General features: G+C 39.8%; 1 protein-coding gene across 1 annotated transcript in view; it reads right to left on the bottom strand.

Annotated features, from left to right (window-relative positions):
* The window catches only part of LOC140239675 (phosphatidate phosphatase LPIN2-like), a 29,172-nt gene extending 14,960 nt beyond the window's left edge, over positions 1 to 14,212 (bottom strand). Inside the window, exons 1-6 of the mRNA XM_072319503.1 lie at positions 14,003 to 14,212; positions 12,374 to 12,466; positions 6,362 to 7,179; positions 5,516 to 5,648; positions 1,423 to 1,643; positions 224 to 460 (exon numbers count right to left, since the gene is read on the bottom strand). Coding sequence (XP_072175604.1) covers positions 224 to 460; positions 1,423 to 1,643; positions 5,516 to 5,648; positions 6,362 to 7,179; positions 12,374 to 12,466; positions 14,003 to 14,182 — 1,682 coding nt within the window. The 5' untranslated portion in view covers positions 14,183 to 14,212. The remainder of the gene's footprint in view (positions 1 to 223; positions 461 to 1,422; positions 1,644 to 5,515; positions 5,649 to 6,361; positions 7,180 to 12,373; positions 12,467 to 14,002) is intronic.
* Positions 14,213 to 26,774: the final 12,562 nt, after the last annotated feature.

The following is a 26,774-nucleotide window of genomic DNA, read 5'->3' as shown; positions in this document are numbered from 1 at the left end:
AATTCTCCGCCAACTCTTTCTCCTCTTCCTCTTTCTCCTCTTCCTCCTCCTCCTCTTCCAACTCCTCCTCCAACTCCTCCTCCTTCTCCTCCTCTTCCAACTCCTCCTCCTCCTCCTCCTCCTCCTCCTCCTCCTCCTCCTCCTCCTCCTCCTCCTCCTCCTCCTCCTCCTCCTCCTCCTTCTCCTCCAACCTCCTCTTCCTCCTCCACCCTCCCCCTCTTACCTGGCATCCTCCGATCCCTGCCGGATGCAGACCAAGCTGCTGCTGCCGCTGGACTGGTGGAGGTCCGAGGCACTGTAGTGGGAGTCAGCGGTGCTGTGGTGCGACTCGGAGTCGCTGACCACCGGCGTGACGACGGTGTTGGGCGACTGGGGCAGCGAGTTGCCAAGGTCGGATGACTTGTCCTCGTCCTTGGCCTCCTGAATCGCACAGATGCGATTCGGCGGCACTTGGGTGGCACTGTGTGGGAATAGGAAATGTATGGATGAATCTCACTCTCATGATAGTGACAATTAAATTACAGAGTGAGGCATGTAAACTTCAGCTACAAATAGTATGTTATTTATCCCTATGCATTTACAGGCTGGGCTACTTATGTTTGAATGCATTGTATGGAGTCAAGACACTGTATACGCCGGATATTGCAAGTCAAGCGCTATTCGTGAATTTAAAGACACACGAAAATATTTGACTCTGAATGTGACATGACACATACATTTCTCCATTCCGTACTGTACTCCACAATCGCGAATTTAATTACTTGCGAAATCGTCGGGAAGTCCCAATTCGCGAAAAATTTAGAATCCCTAAATATATGGCGTATACAGTACCTGTAAAAGAGACAAGTGTTCATAGAAGAAAGTAATACTGTAAAAGTGGGAATGTTTGTGAGAGCAACTTTTAACACTTTGCAGGGAAAGATAAATTTCACTTGACTTTTAGCAAGTTTACAGCAGCTTCATCACTACATTGAGGAATCAATATATATACTGAGGAATCAAAATGGTAAATACTGTATGCGCTATATATTCACAGTCTAAATTTTCATGAATCGTGACTTTCTAATTATGCCGTATTTGGCGAGTAGTTAAATTTGCAATAGTGGAGTACTGTACTGAATGGAGAATGTATACGTGTGTGTCACATTCGTATCGGGATCAGAGTCATTATTTTTGTATGTCTTTAATTTCACAAATAGCACCTGACTCACGAAATTCACGAAAATAAAAACCTCAAGGAATATTTGGCGTATACAGTGTTAGTGTTCAATCAAAATAGCTATTTGCTAACAAATTTGATTGCAACTGTTTACAAACCCTGACGAGATCCAACATTTGCTAAAAGTTGCTACGTTCACAAACATTCACCACTCAGTGAGACACCCTCTTATTAAAACAGAAGGGGCAGTTTTTGTACCGTACCTGTCTGGGAAGTACAAGGCATAAACCTCGGGGTCTATCTCCTCCGAGGCCAGGTCCTGCAGGTACATCCCGCCGCCATCTTTGGGGTCCTGTTCCTTCTTGCTCCAGATCTTACTCCAGATGGACTTCCTCTCCTCCCCCTTGATGCCCTGGGAGGGGGACGGGGAGGAGGAGGTGGAGGCGAGGGGGTCCAGGTCGCGTTTGCTCTCGGCAGGTTGCTGCTTTTGTAGACAAAGAGGCAAGCAAATACAAATCAGTCAGCGATGGTTTTGAGATGATGTGTATCGCAGCAATAGCTTTCTCTCTGTCGCCTCCAGTTTATGGAGCATAATCACGCATGGTTTTAGATGATCTGTATCACAGCTGTATCTTTCTCTTTATCTATCCCTGTTTATGTAGCATGTATCAATCATGCACGGATTGCAATAGATCATATCTTAAATGTATCATGCTTGTGATATCTTTGGAGCTCTTGACCGAATAACGAAACTCACCATGTGGTGCACACAAGCTTGTGGAATTTGGCACCGATTCAAATTGCACTAGATTCCAACGAGAAAATGGAATGACAGTTTCAAAACAAAAAACACTGAGACTGAGAAAGTTCTGGAACTGCAATGTTTCATCATATTTCCTGTAAGGTAACTTTGGTCACAATGACATGCACAAATCAGATGAAACTGTGATGTTATCACCTCCCAACTTTCCCAATGATTCATATGAAAATATTTTGCAAAAGTCATGTTTTTGGTTGATAAATTATCTAGCACATGAACAACACATTTCTTCTGAAAGACATTGCTGCCAGATGGGATTTGATTGCACATAAACTCAAGATATTGATTATGGCATTGTTTTGTGTGTGCATTTTTTTCTTCTTCTTCTTTTTGGTGCAACACATACAATGCATATAAACACATTGAGTAGATCACATCTAATAATCACTGCTTTTGTGCCAACATTTTACAATCATGCAAATACGGAAAATGTACATGTACAACCCTTTTGAGAATGATGACAGTGCGCATAGAAAGCACAACTTGTAAATTTACTGAATAATTTACCAAGAAAAATGCATGCCATGGATGATAATACAGCAAGTTACAATACAGAAAGTCAAAATAAAGCAGACCAATAAGAAACAAATATTGTCTTTTATGTGAGCAGCGCAGATTAAAAAGAAACAACACATATCAATGAAAACTTAATTCAATTAAGCAACAAATCCTTGCAAGCAATTGCAATGCAGTATTTGGCAGGAAAAAAAAGTGAAAACAAAATAAAGTCAGGCAATATAATAATCATAAAATCATAAGGCAAGCAAGCATCTGCATTTTTCCATAAAACAAACAAACAAAAACAAGCATTCAAAACAAAAACAAACATATTCATTCACTGCAACATTTCAAATATGAAAAAGAAAATCATAAAAATCATAAAATCAAAAGAGAAAATATGCAGGAAGAGCAAGAGGCATCAATAACAGATTCTCTGCATGAAATGCTATGTACACTGCTTCCATTCAAACAAAAGCTTCCATTCAAACAAAAGCTCAAACAAATATGAACATACGCAAACTGAGAAATTCAAGCCGACAACAGGGCAACCTCAAAATCATCAAGCAACTGGGACGGGGCAAGCTCATTTCCATATGGGTGGAAATATCAAACTGAGGTACAGGCAACGACTTTATTGCGATACAAGGAGGAACGCACACAGAGAGGGGTTCTGCGGCAAAAAACAAAGGTACCTTAGATGTGCTTTCGGCAGATGAGATCTGTATGCTAATGGTGGGCTGTGAGATTCTTCGCTACGATGAAGGAATGGGATAATCATCAACACACGTTACGCAGTGTCACATTATTCAAATGTCTGTAGCAGACATCTGAGTTAGTCTCTCTCTCTCTCACACACACATGATACACACACACATACACTCAGTCTCTCTCCCTCTCTTACACACACTCAATCCCTCTCTCACAAGCACACACATACACACACACACACACACACACACACACACACACACACACACACACACACACACACACATCCTCTCTCTCTCTCTTGCTGTCTCTGTCATAGCCAGCTCAAATCAGCCTGCCCTATGCTATGTACCTCATCATCAGGGATGCCAACCCTGTAAATAGCATTTCTGTTTTCTGACGAATGAAAAGGTACATTTTTTATGGGAAAAAATGCATACTTCTGCACTTAGTAATTAATACAATTTGGGAGAAATTAGTATTTTCCACAAAGCCTGCAGTATTTTTGTCACAAAAGGGTACAAAATACTGCAGAAAAAAAGGAGGTGGGTAAGAGTTGGCATCTCTTTATCATACATCATCTATTAATACAATGTCATGTCATTCAAGCATGTATGAAATATGCAGTAATAGCAAATTAGTTTTGTTAGTATTTGCTCAGCTCAAGAGAGTTTTGGCATGAACATATGATTTCTCTCAAGAATGCTACAAGTGGTCACGCTTGCATGTGCCATACAAATGATAATGTTCAATTTCATTCAAAAGCTTGTATACATTGATATTCATGTTTACTACACATGTTTACTACACATAATACAGTTTTCAGCACTCAATTTTTCAAACTTTCTTTGAAATTTTGAATATATGTTCGATGAAACTGATGGGGGCATTTACCTTTCAGTGAGATTCATGCAGGTAGAATTGGAATTTTGGTTTCAGCAATCTGCTGGTACAACCCAACTCATCACTTCACTATGTGTGGGCATTTTCTTTAAAGGTCCAGTTTACCTTTGGGAGCAGTGATTTCAAAAATGTTCAAGATATCACATTTGATGTAATGTGTAGGTCTGTTGTATCATAAAACATCCTACCATATGAAATATTTTCAATAAAACCTAAAATGTAAGGAGATATCAGGGTTTTTCTCAGTAAACCGTAACTGTATACGGTTTAGTCTGGAAACATTTTTATTATAACTATTGTTCACATTTTGTGTATTTAACAACACTTAACATCGATTATACGGATTCAAATTTTGACAGTGGTTGTTTCTATCCCTAACTCACATTTTAGAACTATTTTAAAGCACTAATGCTTTCATCTGCAAATGGTAAATTATGCCTTTAAATGATTGCAGAGGATAAATGTGTGATAGATAGCCTAAAATGTATGTTAGTAAAAAATTGAATGGATTAATAGCAAACTGTGTCATGCAGGCCCATTATATATACTTGTACTGTGCTTTCTGCAATGGTATGATCAAGGGCAGACTTAAGGCGCACTCTTGCATAAAGATTTACTTGTGCAAAAAATATTCCCATTACATACCAAAAGCACACATCATACCAAACCCCTCCAACACACACACACACACACACACACAAATACAAACACTATGAACCTGAACATACAAATACCAAACATTCCCACACACAAAAGTGCAAACAATTCAAAACAATTCTGTGGCCCTTTCAATTTAAAAAGATGAAAAAAAAAATTAAAACAAGAAAAAAAAAAAAAAACAATGATATCTATCTACTGGATTCTACAATATATCTTTAAAAAAACATATGGTTTATGATCTTAAGTGATCAATGCAGCATCATCCCTCAAGAGAATACGGATTTCTGCATAACAGCTTAAAATTGTAGCAGCTTTTGTTAAGTGGGCTCTGCATTTTATGCACAATTTTGATGAAACAGCAGTTGCCATAAGACTGACTCGCTTAAAATCCCAATCAAAGAAACTTTCAGGTCGAGAATAGTGAGGAATAACACACTATTTTTTTTTATATCCTTGAATGAAAAGAAGTAACAGTAAACAACTATCTTGGTCGAACAGCAACAACAACAAAATTACAATTTGATGCTTAGTCCATCTTTTTGAATCACGAATGGAATTTTGTGACCTCTAAGCATAAACTCGTCAATAAGGATGATCGTCCTCTTTTTTTTATGTATAAGAAACCATCACCAGTTTCACTTTTATGCAATCAAGAGCTGCTAAAAGTATGTGTGACAGTCCTCACAAACATCCCTTGGATTCAAACTGGGAGGGAGGGCTCCCACTGCAAAAAAAAAATACTCCAGACTGGGACTGAGACTAACCTCGGGCAGTTCGCCCCAGTTCCACTCGATCTTGTCGGCCCCTGCAGCCTTGTTGGCTCTCCTCAGGCTGGTCTGCCTCTGGTGGTCCGCCTCCGTGTCACTCTTGGGTGTGGACGGGCGAGTGGCCTGGGGGCTGTAGTATTATCACGTGGGGGTGGGAATGGGGTAAAGGTAAGGTAGACAAGTCTTTTAACAAAAAAACCAAAAAAAATCTATTACTTAATTTTTCTATGGAAAACCATCTTTTCCTTAATGATAGCTGCCTTTATTGTTCATATTTTGCATGAAATTGTCATAAGATATGGCTTCATATTCAATAGCTACTACAAAGTATGACTTGCATGAAACTTACATGATGAATATTGAATTCACAAAACTGTTTTAAGTTAATTTTGCTCTTTCAGTCCAAATAAAGCAAAAATTCAAAATCCTGAATTGGCTTTCAATGCCCTCTTTTACTTCCTTTATCTGAAACAAAGCAATAAAATGGTGGTTTAAAAAAAAAAAGAAAGAAATTATCCTCCCTTTTTGGCCTTTTGGATATCCCAGTCCCTTTCTTGCCTGTCTCATCGGAAATTTTTAGGATCTAAAATTTTAACTTTACAGTATCTGCATCTGATATGAAGTACAATGAATAATTAATCTATTACAGACATTAACAAGAAGACAGAAGTGCATTTAGTGTCAACATCTTCAATTGAATATTCTCCCTGTGAGCTTGAAATCTTGATGTTCAAAGCAAGTTTACAAAGACATCATATGCCCCAAAATGTAGGTTCCCATGGCCACCAAGCAAGACATAGGTTTGAATCAAATTGTAATTAAATGATGAAGTTCTTTCCTCACCTCACCAGTGGGGTATAATCCCCGTCGGAGAAAACATGGAAAGGTCTGTGGGTTGGTTTCCCAAGTTCTGACCACTGTTCTCGGCTGTCGTCCTCCGTCCCTAACAAGCTGACCGGTCGGTTCATGTGACTACTCCCCTCCTCCTCCTCCTCCGTGCGTCCCTCGTCCGCATCGATCTCGTTCACGTCGTCGATGGGGAAGATGCCCTCCAGCTCTTCATCGGAGTGCTGGGATGACGACGTGCTCGATTCCGACATGGATGCGACGCGCCGCACGCTCATGTTCTGCGGCAGTGACTTCTCCGACTTGCTCGCGCCGGCCTTGCCGCTCTTCCGCCGCCTCCTCTTGGAGCGCAGCCGGCTCCGCGAGCTGCTCCCCCTCACCGTCTCGTCGATGGAGATGGCGCTGGTGCCCTGCGAGGTGCTGGGACCGGGGCTGGCCCGGTGCTCGGGGATGTGCGAGGAGTCCTCCTCCTGGCTGGAGCCTGCCTCAACGTCCTGGAGAGTCTTCAGCGAGTTCTTGGTCTTGGTGAGTTTCTTCTCCTTAGCCTTCCCTCCCTGGTTCTCCAGACTAATGTCGGCCAGCTTTTCCTCAACCGACTGCATGTCCACCGTCGCATCCTGCGGGCGCGGTGGGGCGACGCCCTTCCGCAGGTTGGCCGAGCTGATGGTCTTATCACAGCTCTCCGACTCCCGGCTGCTCTCCGTCTCTGAGCGCGAGTGCCGCGACTGCTTCCCATGCAGCTCGTTCATCCCTTCCTCAAAGAGGTGGTTGACAGATGGGATCGGAGACGTGGCGAGATGCTCTGGAACGACATCCTGATTGGCAGAAGAAAAGAAATAAATGGAGGAAAATAAACACTGTTAAAATAGTAAAATCATGGTATACCCCTGTCGATCTCACCCTTAATTACATGTGTTAAATGTAACTCTGTGGCTAACCTATACCTGTAGTTTAATAAAAGTAAAAAAAACTTTATCAAACTTTACTAATCCCAAATTACGCTTTCTACAACTGGACCTGCAGACAATGAGCTGAATAATACCCTATCATCAGTTCAGCCTTGCAGTGAAGCATACTTGCTGGCAAAGAAAGTTATACAGATGGGTCTCCTGAAAAACATTTCATTAAAAGATTTTCCCGATACCCAGTGAACTCTCCGATACGTAGCTTGCAAGTACTATCACTATTCTACTGTCATTACAGTATTAACATCTCTTTACTATTGACTATAAACTCACAATGTCACAAGAGCTTGTCATGTTGAATACTTTCATAGCTTATTCAGCAAAGATTCCATGTCAATTTCACTCTCATTCTTCACCTTCCTTGTGAAAATCGCCATGCCACCCCACATGCGCTTGTGTCATCACTTGCATACTGAACTTACAATCTGTACATACATTGTATTTGCATTCGTAAGTGTAACCCATAACATCCTCTAAAAATTGATCGCCCGATTTCTCCTTTTTTAATATAAATATGTGACCCGCTACAACAAAAAGGTCCTAAAGTCGCGCACGGTCGAAGCCGTGAAAATCGAGTTTGAAGTCAGAGCATCAAAATTGGTCAAAACTTACGATTTTCTGATTTTGATATATTATTGGAGTCTAACATATCTTCTATCATCTGTCGAAATTTTGAAGCAAAACGATCAAAGGAAAGACCAAAAAACAGCGTTTTTCTGAGCCATGTTTTTTTTTTGGCATTTCAACGAAGCAGAGACTGGTTCGAAAATTTGGATTGAGCGCCACAGACAGGTTCCGCCCCTAACAACGACCAGAGTGATCTCATTGGTCAGTTTGCTGCTTGCTGCTAACCGAAGCGTGAAGCTCGCACACTGCCCAGTCGACTGGTGCGTGCGGGCGGGATGCGCTATGCTCAGCCGCTTCTCACATCCTGGTCACTGATTGGTTGGTGAGGAGACTGCTGACGCTGATGTGCTTGAATGAACTCTTCGGGAGTTGCTAGGGCTTACCTTCTATTGTCCAGAGGTGAACACTGACTTGCGTGTCCCTTGATCGCGATTGCGTCGAAAGGAAGACTTTTAGGGCGCTTTTCTCGAAACAGTGATTTTCCAGACGTCTCGACATGCTCTCTTTTAAACATCGATATCTCCGCAGCCGATTATTTTTATAAACTGTGTTATATATCAATTTAAAGCAGAAAGATTAGGGGATTATATCATGCAATTTTCAAATAATCGACCTCGCCCGACTTTAGGATCATTTTGTTGTAGCGGGTCACATATATCCCTCTCTTCCCACTTAAGGCAAACGCAACATATTTCTCACTTTCTCTCTGCATTTTCAGCAGTGGGAAAAGTGGGTGAGAGGCACATTAACTAGACGAAGGCTAGTCCCGGGTACACTCGGGCAGGTGTCTATGGGAAATGTGTGTTACAGCAAAATCAGCCCATCCTCAACGGGGTAAAATTGCTAGTGGCTGGGCTGATACAGCATCTGGGCAACTGACAAACTAGAGTGAGGTTTACAGTAATTCCTGGACCAGAAAGACGAAGGCCATGGATTACAGACGGCCTACAGGGGCTTTGGATCCACCCTGAACTGTCATTTCACAAGTCATGGCTTAGATAGGAGCCTTGTTTGCAGAGTTGACAAGCCCTTTGCTTTTTCGTAGCATGTCTACGGAGGATGTGTGCATTTAGTTACTAATTATGTGATTAATGACCTGATAACACACTGCCTACATTGTACTGCATTAATGGTCTTGTGGTCATTGTGTACGGTGTATATTAAACTATACTTCATGTGTGTTTTTGTTGTTGTTCTTGAAAAGTGTTTTGTTGTTTTAGAAATTGACAAAACAATCCTTGTGAAGTGTGTACAAAAGGTGGTTGGTTCAAACAGTTTAGGGCCACATGTGTTGAGGAGCAAATCTGCATGAAGACTAGATGTATACAGAGCGTGATGTTCAGCAACATCATGTGTACATAACTGAGCTAGAGTGGTCAAAATTTTATCTGCTGGGCGTTTTGGATATGAGAAAGTCACACAACACTAGTCTGGCATTCCATGGTCACCTTTAAATGGAATATGCCCATATACATTTATATCAAAGACATTAATTTATTTGTTCTTTGTTGGTTTGGCTGTTTTTGTTTAATTTTGTTTGTATGTATGTTTGTTTTTGCAGCAGAAGTTTTGAGAACTTTCTCTTGACACTGTGACCCCTCATGGGACGGAATATCTGTGTGTTTGAGAACCATGCAATTATGTTCCCTGGTATACCAGGACAGCCACAACATTATGTATCATGACCCTGAATACTGCGTCACATGCACTGTGATTGAGTTTTCTGAGATTGTGAAAGTTCCACATCGGGGGATCTTCGCTGGTAATTGCACCAGCAGAGGAAATGATCCAGTCTCTTCGTCACGAGTTTCGACATTCTCTCACCCTTCGCTGCGGTCTCATACACAACCAACGACACATCCTGCCTGGTTTTTCCTGTTCTCGATGCGACCACAGTGGTGCAAGTTCATAGCAAGCAATGTCCCCCCCCCCCCCCCCCTTCAAGGCTACCCTACAATTTGACAAATCTTTCGGTCCACTACTAGCCATGCATTGGTGTTTGAGTGAGGAACAACCTATAATTTCAATATGAGCTGGGCCTTACAAGTTTTGTGAAAGAGAGCTCTATATTAAACACACTACAGTCTCTGTGGATTGTGTGTGCATTTGTGTTTTGTTTTTGTTGTTGTTGTTGTTTTTTATGGCTTGGCTTAAAGATGCCAGTTCTCCTGTGTCGCATGTTAATTAATGGAGTTACTCTGAATTACTCACTGCCTGATTATCAATAAATCATCATCAATGCATAGTTATACATGTATAAAGTCACACATTGGTACCATACATTTTGTTCACCAAATGACAAACATAATTCTGGGGCCCGTTTCATAAAACTTGTCATCAGTGACAACTGCCACTTTTCTATGACAAATTTGCTCTCAGCCAATCAGATGCAAGGATTTCAGTAACTTGTGACATCTATGACAACTTGTCACTGATTATAAGTTTTATGAAATGGGCCCCTGGTGTAAGCTTTGTCCATGACTACATACACAAGGACAATATAACAAAAAAAAAAATCAAATTACAAGTCAAAGGAGCAAAACGGAGCTGAGCAAAAGTCGACTCTTCTTCATCAGAATACCAAAATACATGTACATGTAGGACATCTCATATATGAAGCATAGTATACATTTTATGAGCACCTTTATGTTTTCTCTCACTCTCTCCCTCCCTCTCTCCCTCTCTCTCTCCCCTGGTGTACTCTAGTCTAATAGGAACGGGAGAAAACTTTGAAGAAAATTTTAGGCAAATTGTAAAATAATCTCCCACCACTTTTGCCATGCAATGTCCAGAGACATTTTCGTAACAGGAAGTGAACAACACCGAGGAAGTTTATAGACATTAAATGGTGACCTTGATTTAACTTTCCAACCATTAATTCACGCTAGAAACTATTTTCTATTATGAAGGATTCCTTTTACGGAACTGACTACCATTTATGGAGAACTGCTGTGTCACGGGAACTTCCCTTTAGAAAAGCCCCGCCCCAGATTTCCTTGAATATCCAGCTCTTTAAAACAGCCAGTTCTCTGTATTCAAGATACTCTCATGTTCAAATCAGTAAGCTTTGATTTTGTTTGACGCTCATCCAACCCTACTCCCAACACACCACTGGCAAATACCAATACATACACTACTTTCAAGTTCAACGGAAGCTGAAATGAAATAGATACAGTAGAGTTTGTTTTGGTATCTTCGTTTTGTTGTTGTTTTCTGCCTCTTTTCAGTTATACTACACCAGGATATATACGCATGAAAGAAGGGCATCTATTCCCTAGCTAATCATTCCAGCTCTTGGCACACAGCCAACCACCAAGCGTGACTTCCTATCGTACCGTCACGGTGGCTACATATGAATAGAAGAAGGATTTTTTGCTTCAATTGACAGTATGCAAATGGAATTATCACCTCCTGTCAGGCATAATATTACACACACCCTTGATATCCCCCCCCCCCTTTAAATTCTGTACTTGCTGTCCATACTCACAGTGAAACTTCATATCTGCACTTATAGGTGATGAGGATACTGTTATCACAGTAATGACATACCCTGTGTATTCAATACTGACCTGTTTGTTCTTTTTGTTTAAACTGACCTCCTTTCTTCTGTGAAACATTTTTCACTGATCTCACCTATTAACAATCTCCTTTCCTCTCCCTCTATCTCTCTCTCTCCTTCTCTGTCTCTCACACCAAAGATAATTTGCTGAATGCCCAGCACAACAACCTTCAGGCTCGCAGGCTTGAAAAATTCAAACAATGATTCGGTCGTATCACATGAAAGAGCTTTCAAAACTCTGTCAAATTCTGTCACAAACAAAAACTTGATTTAGGGGAAAACTTTCATGCTAGGGCCCTTCTGTGGGGCATGTGACAATGTCTTGCATGTTTATCTGGTGATATATCTATCCATATACAGTATATCATTTTTGTTTGCGTGTTACAGAAACTCAACATACGATGCAAAGTGAGGACATAGACAGCGGGTGAATGCACATAAATAGAACGTCCTCATTAATTTCATGCCACAGCTTTCATGATAACCCATTATTGTCATTATCGCACTCAGATTATATTGTTAATGATGGTCAACGTATCCTTTCCAGCTCTTCGCATGTCTTTCCCTTTTTTTCTTTCTCTTTGACATTACCCTCCCCACAGTGTCATCAGATTACAAGTCACAGTATTTTATAACGGGTAACCCCACAAGACAGCTCATTATGTTGTTTTCCGTTTCCTCTTAAAGGTCATTTCTCTGCTAACGACTAGTACAGACCCATTAACATCAAACAAAAGAAAAAGAAAAGCTATTTATACTTTGGTAATTCAACATAGCACAGAGAGTGGGGGGAGATGTATAATAGGACTCTGGTTGCCCGTCCAGAGTGGACATTGGGCAGTGGCGGTCAGTAATTACCTCTTCCTCTAGTTCCTCCACAAAGAAGGCTTCTCCGCTCTCCCCTAGCTTCATGAACAAGTCGACCGGCTCCCCGTTGATCTGGATGTCGACCTGGAGGGAAGAAATCATTGCGATTGTAGTTAATCATCTTCACATAATATCACGATCCATCAACATTTAAAAGATAATGCTCTACAATTTGTAATCTTCACTAGGTAGTGGGCTCTAACGTTGTCTTTCTTTGTTATCATTATTACAAGAGCTTGTACTATTATCAGCATCACCGTTATCATTGCGATTTGCTGCGTCATCAACATAATCACTACACTCAATACTACAAATGTACTTCACAGCTATCATTGTTGTTGTTGTTGTCATCATTCATATTCATCACCATCACTCAATCTATAATTCCTAACAGTCATGAATCATGGAGAGTTGCATCAAGTTTTGCAAGAGTTTGTGGGGAAACACCATTGTCTGCTGTTACAGGTCTCACTTGAAAGGTATCTTTGAGAAAAGAAATAAAAATAGCCAGCACACCTCAAAAAGAAAGGAAGTGACGCAAAACAACCGATATTTGAAAGTAGAATATGGTGACAGGAAGCAACCACAAACAATGTAGGGATAAGACCTTATAATACAGCAACAGAGTTGACTGTGTGACATCATAATCATGGCAATGAACATGACCTAGTACAGTTTGGCAAAACAAGGCAGCAAGTCACAGCACTGAGAGTGATATCTACTGATTTACATTACAGAAAATATCATGTATCATAATTAGTCAAAAGTGAAGTCACAGATATACTTATATATGAATGATTATAATACCTACAGTCTGAAATGGCAATGATTATTATGTATTAACGTATTCCTTACGGGAACCTGGCATTAAATTGTACCAGGTTGCCATGGCGTCAACTTAATATAGAAACCAGGTATACCAGGTTCCCACAGGAGCACCTGCATTCGTGGCCTAAATTCATGTTAATATTTGTTACGCTGCAAAGAAAATGCCTAGATTACAAAAAGATTAGAGTTTCTTCTATCAATAAATGCTTTTCTTCTGTATGAAAACTGTGTGTATCGCAGTATTATTTGCCTTTTCTCCAACGTAGTGTGCGTTTGTTTTGCTGTAAAACTCATATAAGGTACAGAGCAATCACGGTTGAGCTTTGTAGATATTTGATCTTGTTGACCCCATTCAGGAGCATCTTTTGTGCATAACAAAAGAGTTTGTGAGGCCATCAGCGCACGCTCTATTCATACCTTGCACCCGATCGATATTTCCATTGTTTGATGGCAAATGAAGTTGACAGTGGAAAGGGGGCACCATGTACCGCTTGACTGCTTTCGCACAGGTGGATTACCAACCTGTCCATTCACTGTCGACGAGCTAAAAGAATCTTGTTTGGGGGCATTGAAGGCGCTCGAAGAATTGCAGGAGGAACAGGTTAAAAAACCTATGTTGCATACATACAATTTGTACATACTATCTATACACTACATCATGACATAATATTTAATCCTCTCTCAAAACTTGGGCATATCATACCACCCTTTTAACCTGCCTCCAAGACAGCAGTCCTTGAAAGAGCAAAGGAATCTGTTAACCCCTAAAAGACCCTTGACCCTTCTCCTCACCACTTTCTCCCTGCTCCGCAGAACTCCCATCTTGCCGAAGCGGACGTGGAACGGCGAACACACGAGCGAGCCATCCGGCTGCTTCACCACGATGACGTCGATGGCACCCGTCAGCGTCGCCGGGTTGATCTCGCTGTAGAAGGTCTTGACGCTGGAGAAGAAGCGACCCACGTAATTCATGGTGGTGGTGGTGAGATCTCACCCTTTAAATCTAGCAACTCATCCTCTTTGAGCCAGACAACCTAAAATGGAAAAGCAGAGAGAGAAAGAGGACATTAAAACAATTATTTGACACCACTTTCAATTCAAAGGAACAAATGTTAAACATCAATGGTGAATTTTTTTTCAGTGAAGTTGGTTTTCCCATGTTCTGTAATTCACCTAAAATATATCTAAGTAATGCTCAACAGTAATGTTCTAAAATTGATGGTATGATACAACAAGTATTTCAAATGCCTGTTGTTCACAATTCTATCAAAATTTGTAATGAAGCCATTTTCATGCTTTGGCCTATCACCCATATCTTGATCATGACCTTTCCATTAAACTGTGATAAAGCTAACCAAGTCTGTTTCCACGGCAATGGCAAAATGACACATTCAATAATACAGCTACTGATGAATTGTTGTACATGTACGTGACCAGTCACTCTTTCAATAAACACTTCACAATACGTGTCAATGTCTCATTTGTACCAATCACTGACATTCAAACATCCCACGCAAACAAACAACAAAAAACATGGAGCACTATTTGTAGTTCAATGATCATAGATTATTATGTTTCTTCTGTGCTGCTAGTGTCCAAGTTCTTGGCAATAATTACAGACATTGACATACAAATGTAAGAAGCTGTGACTATAAAAGGAGAGCTCAATGTTTCACTTTGCAGTCTGAAGTGACAGCAGAGATGGGTAAAGACAGCTGACAAGTCAACTGTGAATGAACCCTACACCAGATTTCTCTCTCTCTCTCTCTCTCTCTCTCTCTCTCTCTCGTCCCCCTCTCTTGCCGCTGTCAATAAACATTGGCATGAAGCCAGTGGCGAATGCGTAGTGCATACCATTGGAATAGCCACACCATGGAGCTCTGTTGGGGCTCCATGCTCGCACTATTTAATAGCCCTACCCACTCGGAGCTCTATGGTCACGCTAATAGCCTACCCACTCCACTCCCACTGCCTTATCTGGGTCACTGCTATAGACAGTGAATAATAGGGTGCATCGAATCAGCTCACTTTTAGGGAAGAATTAAGGTTTCCAAACAACTCTAGGGGAGTTTTGGGCAGTTGACGAACGGCAAAACTGTTTTCATTACGGGTATGGGGTAAGAAAGGCATTTCTGAAATACCCCCAAAAAGTGCAATCCCAAGTTTCTTCGCATTTGAACCAGAAACATAAACTTCTGTAGAGTTGATAATGTATGCACAGTCATTTTGAAATCGCTCGGACCTGCCCACGCAACCAGTGGCAACTACACCTCTCAGCACCGCGAGTCAAACTGCGCACTGGAACTGTGCAGTAGCAAGACCTCCCTCTCATCTCAAGATAGAGATAAACGCAACAACTCCAGAGACGCGATCAAAAAGGCATTTGCAAACATGTTTTGATGGTGGGCATTGAAACGCATTTCAAACATGGGAAACTTGTTCTGCAGCCTATGATGCATGTAGTAATGTAGATGTCATTTTTGTACACTTTCCCCACCCTAGAACAGTTTGCAGCACTCCCACACTGCTGAATGCCAATGGTATCAGCTTGAACGTCACAGCTCAGATCTTTCTTAATCACTTGCAACATTGCAGGTGACATGTTGCCTGTTTGGGAATGTCATGTCGTGAGGCTAAACAGAGAGCCCCCCCTTTGAACCCGGCTTGTAAAGGACACGGTAAGCCGAGACAACTGTCACAGATACTCGGGGTACACAAAGGCCTCTATAGACACAACATGAATGTCAGAGTAGGGCCATTTTTTAGAGTGAGTTGAAGTTTTAATAAATTTGATTTGTAAGTGTTCACATATCTTGTGTTTAATGGTAGGAAATAACCAGAATGCTTTTAATTTTGCACAGTACGCAAGTGTATCAGGAACCTTGCGAAATTCTCGAAACTACAATGTAGGCCAACATGTAAACATTCCTGTTGCAGTCATGGTGTGTATAACTCTCTTTACAATGCAAAAATGTATTTCTATGGTGTACAATGTATGCGCATGTGCAGTAAACTCAAATTTATAACATAGGGCTACATATTTGTTTGTCTGTTTGCTTTTTGTTACTGGTAATACAAGTATGTACTCCCATATTCCATACTTCTCGAAAAACTGTTAAAAGCTTGTTCTGAACAGTTCAGCTGCATTTTTTTTTTCCCACTGGTTCTGTGACTGTGTTGCTATTAAAAACAAAGAAATGATAAAGAGGTTTGTATGTCAGGACTTTGATAGGAAAAATGATGACACAAACACACATAATGTATTGACAATGTCAGAAAAGGAGAATACAAATTACAATCTCTATCAATCACTTTTTTCTTTTATTTCATCCCAACAGTAATGGGGTTATTTTGTGCATTAACTATAAGCATAAAACATCTCTTTTTTGCATCTTTTTTCTTAATTTAGAGGGTATACCTGCAGGCCTACAATGATGCACACAAAAACTTATTAACTGGAACTTGTTGGCAAACTGTTGTACATGTACACTCTACTTTGGTACAGTTTGATTTTTGTGATACCTGGTACACGTACAACATGCATTATGTGTACATGTAGCAACTTTCCATATGACACATGGAGAGCCTACAGCATACAAGAAGGATTGCATCAGATATCGGTAGACTTCAAATTGAGATGTACAAAGTAATACACACATCCTAACCTTTAAAGGTAGTAGATCAACTGCAATGGCAATACTATTACTATAGCCCTGTTGCTGTACACAAGTGTCACTTCGCACAGCGTCTGGTGGGGCTATAAATACAATGTATAACTGTGTGCGATTTTATCACCTTTAATTTTGGAGACCACTATGTACAAGTACACCTGGGCCCCGTTGCTAGAAACTTTGCGTTTAAACGCAACTTGCAACTGATTGTCACTGGCCAATCAAAATCATTGTTGCATGCATGTCTTCTTAATAGGGCAGACCCTGAGCCAATCAGAATGGTTGTTTCAAAATTAGCAATTATTTGCAATTGATTGCAACTTTCTTGCAACAGGGCCCAGATCATTTTGAAGTATCCAAGACAGTTATTTTGTTTAAAATCACTATGAAAATGTATCACTGTCCCCAACACCTGCATAGGATACACACATGCATAATTATTTTCATTAAGACATATTCTGTCGAACAAAGGCATTACAAATGCTGTTTTGAAAAGGGCAAAAAAAAGTGTAATTTCAACACTAAGAGATATCATGCAAATACTGCCACTCTCTACATTTTACCTTTTAATACTACTTACTTACAACATTAAATGCAAGATACACAACACAGGAGTTAACATACATGTAATTCCACAGATTAACTGACACGGATGTTGCAGTGAAAAAAAAAAAAGCAAGACAAATTGGCAAAGATTTGAGCAAACAATTTGGTTTGAAAGTAAAAGGAATCTTGACTGGATTTGACTGTTGTTTCTCTAACTTGATAATAAAAGGGCAATATGAAATTATAATCTTAGTGAAATAATGTGTTTCTTGGGTCCTATCAAAATCACTACAAACAACATCCTTTTTTGGGGGGCGGGGAGAGGGGAACATAATTCATCTCACAACTGTAATGCAGCATGCATTTCTATTGATCTCACTCATTCTGACTACTAAATTATAGCATTGGCCTATGGGAGTCTCATTCTCAACTAGTTTCCAATGTTGGCAGCGCTGTTCTATTGTCATTTTCATTTAAACAAATGCTACAATATAGGCAAGGCTTTCGCAAAAATGAAGCATCCTGCAGTTTGGTACGGATTCTCAATTTCAAAAAGGGTCTCGTTTGAATCTTTTCGAGTGGATGATTGTAAGAATTGCCACATCTGCTGGCAATAAAGTCAGTTCAACTGCATGTGCCCCCTTTGAACTCTGCCAAAAATCCATGGCCTTGCAATCCTTGGTGACAAGTTTTGAAGATGAAATGGTTATGACCCTTGCTACCGACTAATCATAAGGGAGACAAGTGATACTTACACAGAATACAGTCGGGGCAGAGTCAGAATAAAGTCACACAGATAGTCGCAGTCAGGTTGCCACTCCACCAACTTGTACCCATGTATGAAGGCAATCTTTGAAATCTCTGGCTACTGCGAGTCGCATATGTAGGTGACACAGTTTCAATCACTACCTTGTAGTAGTCATGTGATAGTTAAAATATCAGATCAGCATACATACAATGTACTGATAACATGTATGTGTCCAAACGTTAGATCAGTACCAATATCCTTTTCAGTGTCTCAAGCGCGTCTCTGCCTAACGCACGACCTATACCTACTATTTACATGTGACATGCACCATCAACCGAGCTGTATTAAAGTTCACCAAAACACTACGCTCAGCTCTGCTGCTACATATGCATGACTAAGGCCACTCTGTATGGTGGTGCGACTCTGGCTTCATCAGCTGATCATCATTTATGCAGTCCAATGGTAGTCTTATTGGCAGACTATGAGTAGACATCTTAATAGTCATAATCCTTTTTCCTGACCCGTAAGCTGAGGAATATACATTTAGAATTGTAATCAATTTCGTTCAATGCTCTTTAAACCATATCAGGAAAACAATATTACTGAGCACAGCTGCATAAAATTCCCAGATTCCTCAGAATAATTTTGCATGTACTTGTAGAAACAGGTGGATTTACATAAGAGTCTGGGAAGTTAGACTACTATTGTGACTGCCTCAAAGCAGTTCACTTGTTAGCCATGCTAACATCATGTGACAGAACGGATTGATTCACTTGGCATGCAGGGGTGGCAGCAGTCTTGGTAATTGTTTGGTAGTGTGCAAACATACAACTGAAATGCAAGAAAATGTGAATTAGTGGGCTGCAGCAAAATTCTGAAATATCCTACAACATACAGTAAATGCCATTCTAAAGAGTTTTGTTGCCATACGTAATCTGAATCAATTTGAGTTCTGGTACATATGTTTGGAATTGGATATCCAGAATAAATGTACTCCTTTATTATTATCAGTCAGTATGTCGTAGACAAAGACTTAAAATGAGTTACAATGTAGGCCTATATGGCATTTTCTAGAAATTTGAAGACAACTCAAATATGAAAAATTAAACTGATATCTTTACACCTGTTACTGACACCCCCCCCCCTCCCAAAAAAAGTACAAAGTTAATTCTTTTTTCTTTTGTAAGGTCAAGAATTTAATTCCTACAATATGCACCTGTTGCACTGACACCATCGAACAGGTGAAGCATTCAGCACTTTATTTCAGTTTACTTCCCAATAAATTCCAATCATTCATGTAAATTCAGCATCTAGGCTATAGATGCAAACTATCTGTATCCACACTGCATGTCAAACATTTCACAGTCGTTTACCGCGGGTATGTTTTGACGGATTTTGCAAGTCACTGATGTTTGTAATACATGTGCTGCAATTACATCAAAATATTGGCTCCAGTTTCACAATTATGCAAATTTGTGATTTGTCTCTAAAGTGGGGAAATTTTTACTGTGAGTTGAAAATTGATGCTTTTACAAGACAAAATCATGTTGCAGCAAGTGGCACTTCATACCTGTGATAACGAAACCCTCATTCAGCCAACGACGGTTTAAACGGGTAAGTGTTTGAATAGCGGTTAGAGCTTGTGAGTTGCTATCAGCACAAGATCATGCGATCATGATTCGTTCACTGAAAATCAGCAGCAAAGTTCAAAATCATACCCAAACAAACATATCATTGGCTGCTTGCCCACTTTAATGAATTTGTATTCCTCCCGTACCCCCCCCCCAATTGTTCAGTAGTGATTCTTACATTCGAATGATCAATTTATACAAATGTGTCATGAAACCGATGGGCATATTGCATGCATGAGTAGCATTTGACTGGATGATAAATGTAATGCTGGCACGTTGTAGGGTTCCTGTTTCAAATGTTGTCACAGATTTTTATCAGTAGCTGTACCAGTCCTCAAAATTAGTCTATCACCAGTAAAAAGAAGTACAAACAAAGAAATCAAATGAGTCCCTCTTTAGGCCTACTCAATTTCAAATGTTTGTAAAACTGTAGACTACATGTAGGAGCAGAAATAAACAAAAGTATTTGATATTACATGTACGTATGCCAGTGAAAATGAATCCTGTTATGTCATTTGTGATTAAATACATTTCATTCATGGATCCCCATCCCCAAGAGCTTTACAATTTTGTGATAGGCTTGAATTCATAGACAGATACAAGTGTACTTGCACAATTGTAACATTACTACTACACAAATAACACTTGAGTTCCTTCTCTCCATGAATTTGAAGGACGACTGTCGTGTATACTGCAACGTGGATTTGTGGGGGGAAAAAAAAGCAACCCTAAAATGTCTATCATTATGCCTTTACATTAAATGCTGAGAATTCAACCATGGCCTTTGTTTATACAGTGATAGTTCCCTGTAGCCTTTTGGATTTGTTTTTGTTTTTGAAATACCTTACAATTATTCACCAGACATCAATGAGTAATACAAGGATGTCAGTGTTGGCAGTTGGCCAAGACGTTCTTCCCAAAATAACTTGAAAAATTTTCACTACATCCCAGAAAGAACTTCTGTTCTTGTTCTCGAGTCTACGTGTTTGTGATTTAACCCATTGAGGACGGGCTGATTTGGCAACAACACACATTTCCCATAGACACCTGCTCAAGTATACTTGGGACTAGTCTTCAACAAGTTCAAGCAAGAGCTATCCTGTATTGTATGGGGATATCCATAGAATTGCAAAGTTCCTGGTTTTTATGGAGGAGGGCTATCTCTAAAAAAACAGGACATTACTTGAGAAGCTAAATACAAATTGTAGTTTCACTACCCTCTTAAAAAGAAATCAAATCTTGATACCAGTATACAAACAAATCCATGGGATTAGTAACTTGGCATGAAATTTCACATCCTTATAGAGCAGGTCACCACAGATCAATTTTCCATGCAAACACTTTCACTATAAATGAACCGGGATGGACAATTGTTTGAAACTGATGCTTACATGTACATATTGGAAAGCATCAACAACAACAACAAGACTATGAATATCAATGTGTGCTCTCACAGTGTTTGTGAATAGCCAATGTTATAAAACTTGGAATATGTTCAAATCAGGTGTGGTAAAGCCACTGATTAATATCTGTGGAAATCTTACTTTTCTCAGAAGTACTTTCTCTGAAGCACTGAGTTGGCATATTTATTTCATAGAGAAAAAAATATTTGCAAGGGTGTAAAGGCCCGGTCCCACTGCACTTACGGATGCAAAGAGGATGTAAAGCGTACAAAAAATCTTGCCATCCGTTGGAAAACGCTACGAATCCGCTGTGTACCCATCGTATACGTGTTTCATCCGCTCTATCCATCGAGCATCCGTCCACTGTGATTTCATCCGCGCAAAAAGTTTTAAGCTGCTTAAAACTTTTAGAACGGATGAACTTTCCGCTGTGTACGATGTAAATCCGCGACATACGAGCAACAAATGTTGTATGTCCGTGCGGCATCGCTTAAACGTCCGCTGCATCCTCTCTGCATCCTCTGGGCATCCTCGCAACTCACATCCGCTGCAGCTAAAAACGGAAAGAGGGAGGAAAGGTATGGTACGTGGAACGTCTTTACATCGTTGATAGCACGTTAATAGAAAGGATGTAAGCGTATGCATCTCGTATATAAAGCATTTCGAAAGCATCCCCTCTACATCCGCTCTGCATCCGCTCTGCATCCACTCTGCATCCGCTTTTTCTGCTATGCGTCCGTTTCGCAATTATCTCCGGTAACCCCTTCGGAGCTGTCATCCCCTTCCATCCGCTTTCATCCGCTAGGCTTCCGATGAACATCCGTTTAACATCCCCGCTACATACTACCCACGTCCGTTCTATTTCCGTTCTGTTACCGCCAATTTTCGCCAATTTTGTCAATTTCTGGAGCGGATGAAAGCGGATGAAGCCATCCCCGAAATTTTGCTCGTCCGCTGTGTCCTTTCTGCATACGCTTTGTGTCCGTCGGCCAGTGGGACCGGGCCTTAAAATGTAGACTTCAGAAAAGGTCTTCTTCTGACCTCTCAAGATTTTAAAAGTAAACATTAGCTTTACATCGACACACACTTGCAACTTTTTCCTTGTTCACACTCACAGAACAGGTCCAAAGCTCACACTCGGGATGCTTTTAGAATGAAGCCCATGTTACAAGTATGTGCTGTGTATAAACTGAACTTCTTCATGTCTTTCCTATATTGGATAGTGTACATTGTACTCCAGTTCCACATATCATAACATAGTAAGGTTAAAACACCATGTGCAGTGAGTAAGAAACACTTGATTCAAATTTTAACCGATCATGGAGACCACTGCTTACGCAAGGAGTCCAGTTACAACGTATGTCATGACAGGGACTGCAGGTACTAGTGTAGTTTTACCGTTATTGGAACAACTGCCTACGCTGCATTCCGACCTCCAATCTCCATTCACAGCAATGAGACCACTGTCACATGACTTGCTCACTGAGAATGAAAAATCAATAGAATGTTGGCGGAGGTCCACACAGCTACCACAGGTCATACAATGGTAGCATACTACGGTATGTGGTAATTGTGCATCCAACTTTTATCCACTGGCATGCGTACTGTTATGTCTGCATCAAAACTCAAGGTTTCTTCTACTACATTGTAGCAGAGTGTACATTGTTTGTATGTACAGTTGACTACACGAACAGCACAATATAATGGCTATGGAAAAGCTTTTGATTTGTCAATGGAACGAACCATGGATCGAGAAACTCAAAAGTAAACAACTGGACAAAAAGTGATGATATCAAGGAGATGCCATATTGAATGATACTCGGTTTATGTAAATTGTGAAATGAGGGAAAACTGTTTAAAAACATGGGAAGAGGATTTGAAAAGGTTAATCGAATTGATTTGCTTTTGGGAGCCCACTGAAGAAATAAGATACATTGTACAAGCATTTTGAAGTAGTATGAAGTGCATCATGGAATAACCACATTCTACATGTATTTAGCTTTCTGTTTCATCAACATGTGAATTTGTTTGATGAGATCTACAGCTGTAACATTGATAGCCATTTGAAACCTAAAGGTTTATACCAATTCACAGTTTAAAACAAACCTGGCTTTTGAATTGTAAAAGACCCACAATTACAAGAAGTTTCAAATGATATCACAATGCAACATGTTATTGCGCAGGAGGAAACAAGTAGGAATAAGGGGAAAAAAAGCCAGATGAGCCTATACGTACATGAAATTTAAAACAAAACATTCAGTATTAATTAAGAAAACAAACTTTTACTTTTGCAACCATTTATGGACACTTCCAAGAAATAGGACAATCAGTAAAATTGTATCTTCTAATTAGTGTAGGACAGTTCTGAAGAGCTTTCAAACAGCAAAGGAAAACAGAAAAGGAAATTTTCTCTTTTGTTTCGAAGAATTCAAAAAGGGCTTCCCTCTTTAAATAGACAGGAAAAAATGATGTTCAATTCAATGCTCTTGTTTTGTTTATTTGACTGTCAAAAATATATAATGCTCTACAATGTAAATGAATGATTTCTGTATTCTCTGTCTTCAAAGCGTGTGTGTCCCCAGTCATCTGGAGCTGTGTGTAGAATTTATAGGCCTACAAACTTCGTAGATGCACATTGTTGAAATATTCCTAAGGAGTCTATCAAACAAAACACTAATCAATGCATACATTCTACAATTGTATATTTTACAAGGTTTGTATGTTCCTCAAGTGTACGATACTTTTGTCTATTTTTCATAGGTCAACCTGCTGGTTGTACATAATGTACTTTATTACATAGGCAGCATGCTATCAAATGCTTTCCCATATTTCCTGCGATAACCATCAAGTGGGAAATTCACAGGTTATCCAAGTTATGTAACAGCCTGCTCACTGTAACCCCTTGATGACCCATCTAGGTACCCACATATTCTGATCAATAATCACAATAAAGAATGGTCTCAGTCCAGTAAGCGGATCTCTTTCTGGGGAAACAAACAGACAATACAGATTATATGCACCCTGTACTGTACATATTATCAAATGGGACATATGCCACACAAGTTAGTAAACGTGAGCGTGATGTATCATGTAGGTACCCTGGCGCAGTCCTAATGCACATCAGATAGTTCATACTCTTATTTGCCAGGAAATACTAAATGGTTTACCTTTCGAACCATACTATTAAATTTGTACGAAATTTCAAAGTAATATTGATTGCCCTTGTTTATATGAAACTATTAAAAATCAAAAGAAACTCAAAAGTGTGAGTAAATAGGCCTACATAGTTTGTTAGTTGTATAGTACATGTAGCTCATAAATTTCTGTACATGACACTTGCTTACAAAAGCTGTATTTGCATCATTACTCATAATTTAATTCAAATATCTTTTTTTCCCCATTTAAATCCCTTTCTTGTGTTGTCACACAACCTGATGCTAAACACACATTTCCTCAGTGTTTCCTATGAGGGCATCATGTGCTTTAATAGCATAGGATGTACAGGGCAAGGCATTTACAATAATTTTATACAGTGTCTCAGCATCGAAATATTACCTACCGGTAGTTTCCCACACTGAAACTATAGCAATAAATATAATGTGCATCACTTATCAGAATTAACAAAGTCTAATGGTGTTGATAACAGATTTCATATTGTGTTCTGCTTCATAATTGCTTGAAAATTGCTTGAAAATTATGCCTTGTTGTTAGATCCTAATGTAGTAAAATGCATGTATAATATGTACAGCAGAAGGAAAGGCCTACACAAATGTTTACAAGATGTACTATGTACAGTTGTACATGTAATGCCTTATAGTATACTTGACATTACAGTATACACTTACTGACCAGCATTTATATAACCACACACAGCACAATCAACTTGCTCCTCAGATTACTCCTTTATAATAGCAATACAATGTCTGACAGTAAATTGTGTGTGAAGCCATTCTAAATTCCATGACAATGAAGGTATTCAACTGATAGCAGATTCAACAGAACAACTTCCCCCCCCCCCCCTTGACGTACAGAGCTATTATCATTGTAATCCTGTTTGTTGTGATGGGTGTGTTCATGGTGCTCTTCTCTGGAGTAGTGGTGGGCCCACCAATGCACAGCCAATCAGATGGCGGGAAACAGCCACTGCCCACTATGTGTGACCTCTCACACAGAATTCCATTAGTAATCACTGGACTTTGGGTATGGCGCTACTACACTGTATACACCATTTTATGCAGGCTGCACGTGAGCGGAACGTATGTGCCTTTGGTACAATTGCATAAATTCTACTGGCACTGAGCCACACCAATAAAAGCAAAGGTTTTCCATTCTTACTATGCAGAATTTAGTGTAAATACTGCTATGCTCCATAACTATTACGTAGATAACATGGGTCCACTGTATAAAACTATCGGCAATCATTTGTAACAGTTGACAAGATCTGTGGGGCATTTCATGAAGCATTTAGTCTGACAAAGTTGTCGAACAAGATGCTTCATGAAATGCCCCCCTGCACAAACAACTATCGATACAGTTCAAAGTGTGATTCCACAATGCAATAAGTGCACTTTAGGTGCATTTTTTTAATGGTTACGTTAGTGCTGTATGTTTTACTTTCACATTATAATGTACACATGAGCAAACTTGCCACCCAAAATTTAAGCTTCCAGTAGTGACACTGTGTGTATTAACAAAATTATTGGATGGTCCTAAATGGCACATGTACAGTAGGTATAGGTTTCTTTCTTATTGTTTACAGTCCTTCAGAGTTGCAATTTTGACTGTAGCAAGCAGTCGTGTGATACGGGTTTAAATCAATCCTTGTATTGTACATGTGCCAAGAAACTGAGTGACTGAGTAATTTTTCACACTTGGCTGGGTATGATGAGTTCCGCGTGTTTTTAATTCCGCGGAATTCAAGACATTAACTACAGAAACATATGGTGAGCATGTATGTACATGTATCACTTGCTTTTATTTTCACACTAGTTTCTGCATGAAATGTACAAAAATTTCATTTTCAACATGGCAAAAATTTCCAAAGTACTGAACTGAAATATTGAGACCAAGTAGATACTATATTACCATAAATTCCAAGTCAATTACTTTTTTTTTAATTCCTCACTTTGTCAGTTTTATGCTATTGGATTAACCATATATGAATGATTCTGCAACTACTAGAACTTTCTGAACAAAACATACAACTTATGTAGACCTCTCTGAATCTAATCTACAAAGAAACTTATTCTTTAATCCTGTCAAATAAAAATCATCTACATTGTAAAACGGAATGCCAAAAGTGGACCAGCAACCAGACTAAACCAACCCTTGAATCACATCATTCAGACCAAAAGGATTGTAAATCACCATTCACTTTACCCAAGAACAATCCCAATTTTATGAGCACACTGCCAGCAGTTCACATAAAATCTACAACTAAACTACTACATTGTACTGTTACTTTTAAATCTTGTTTGTCTGAGATTAGATTTGAAAGTTCTGCAACTGTATGCATGAGGGACTGCACTTCTATAGCCCAGCAGTGCCAGTAGCAGTTGGAGTGGC

This window comes from Diadema setosum, chromosome 16 (assembly GCF_964275005.1).
Source record: "Diadema setosum chromosome 16, eeDiaSeto1, whole genome shotgun sequence".
Lineage (NCBI taxonomy): Eukaryota > Metazoa > Echinodermata > Echinoidea > Diadematoida > Diadematidae > Diadema > Diadema setosum.
Note: the sequence above shows the minus strand (reverse complement) of the source record. Positions and strands in the feature narration are given on the sequence as shown.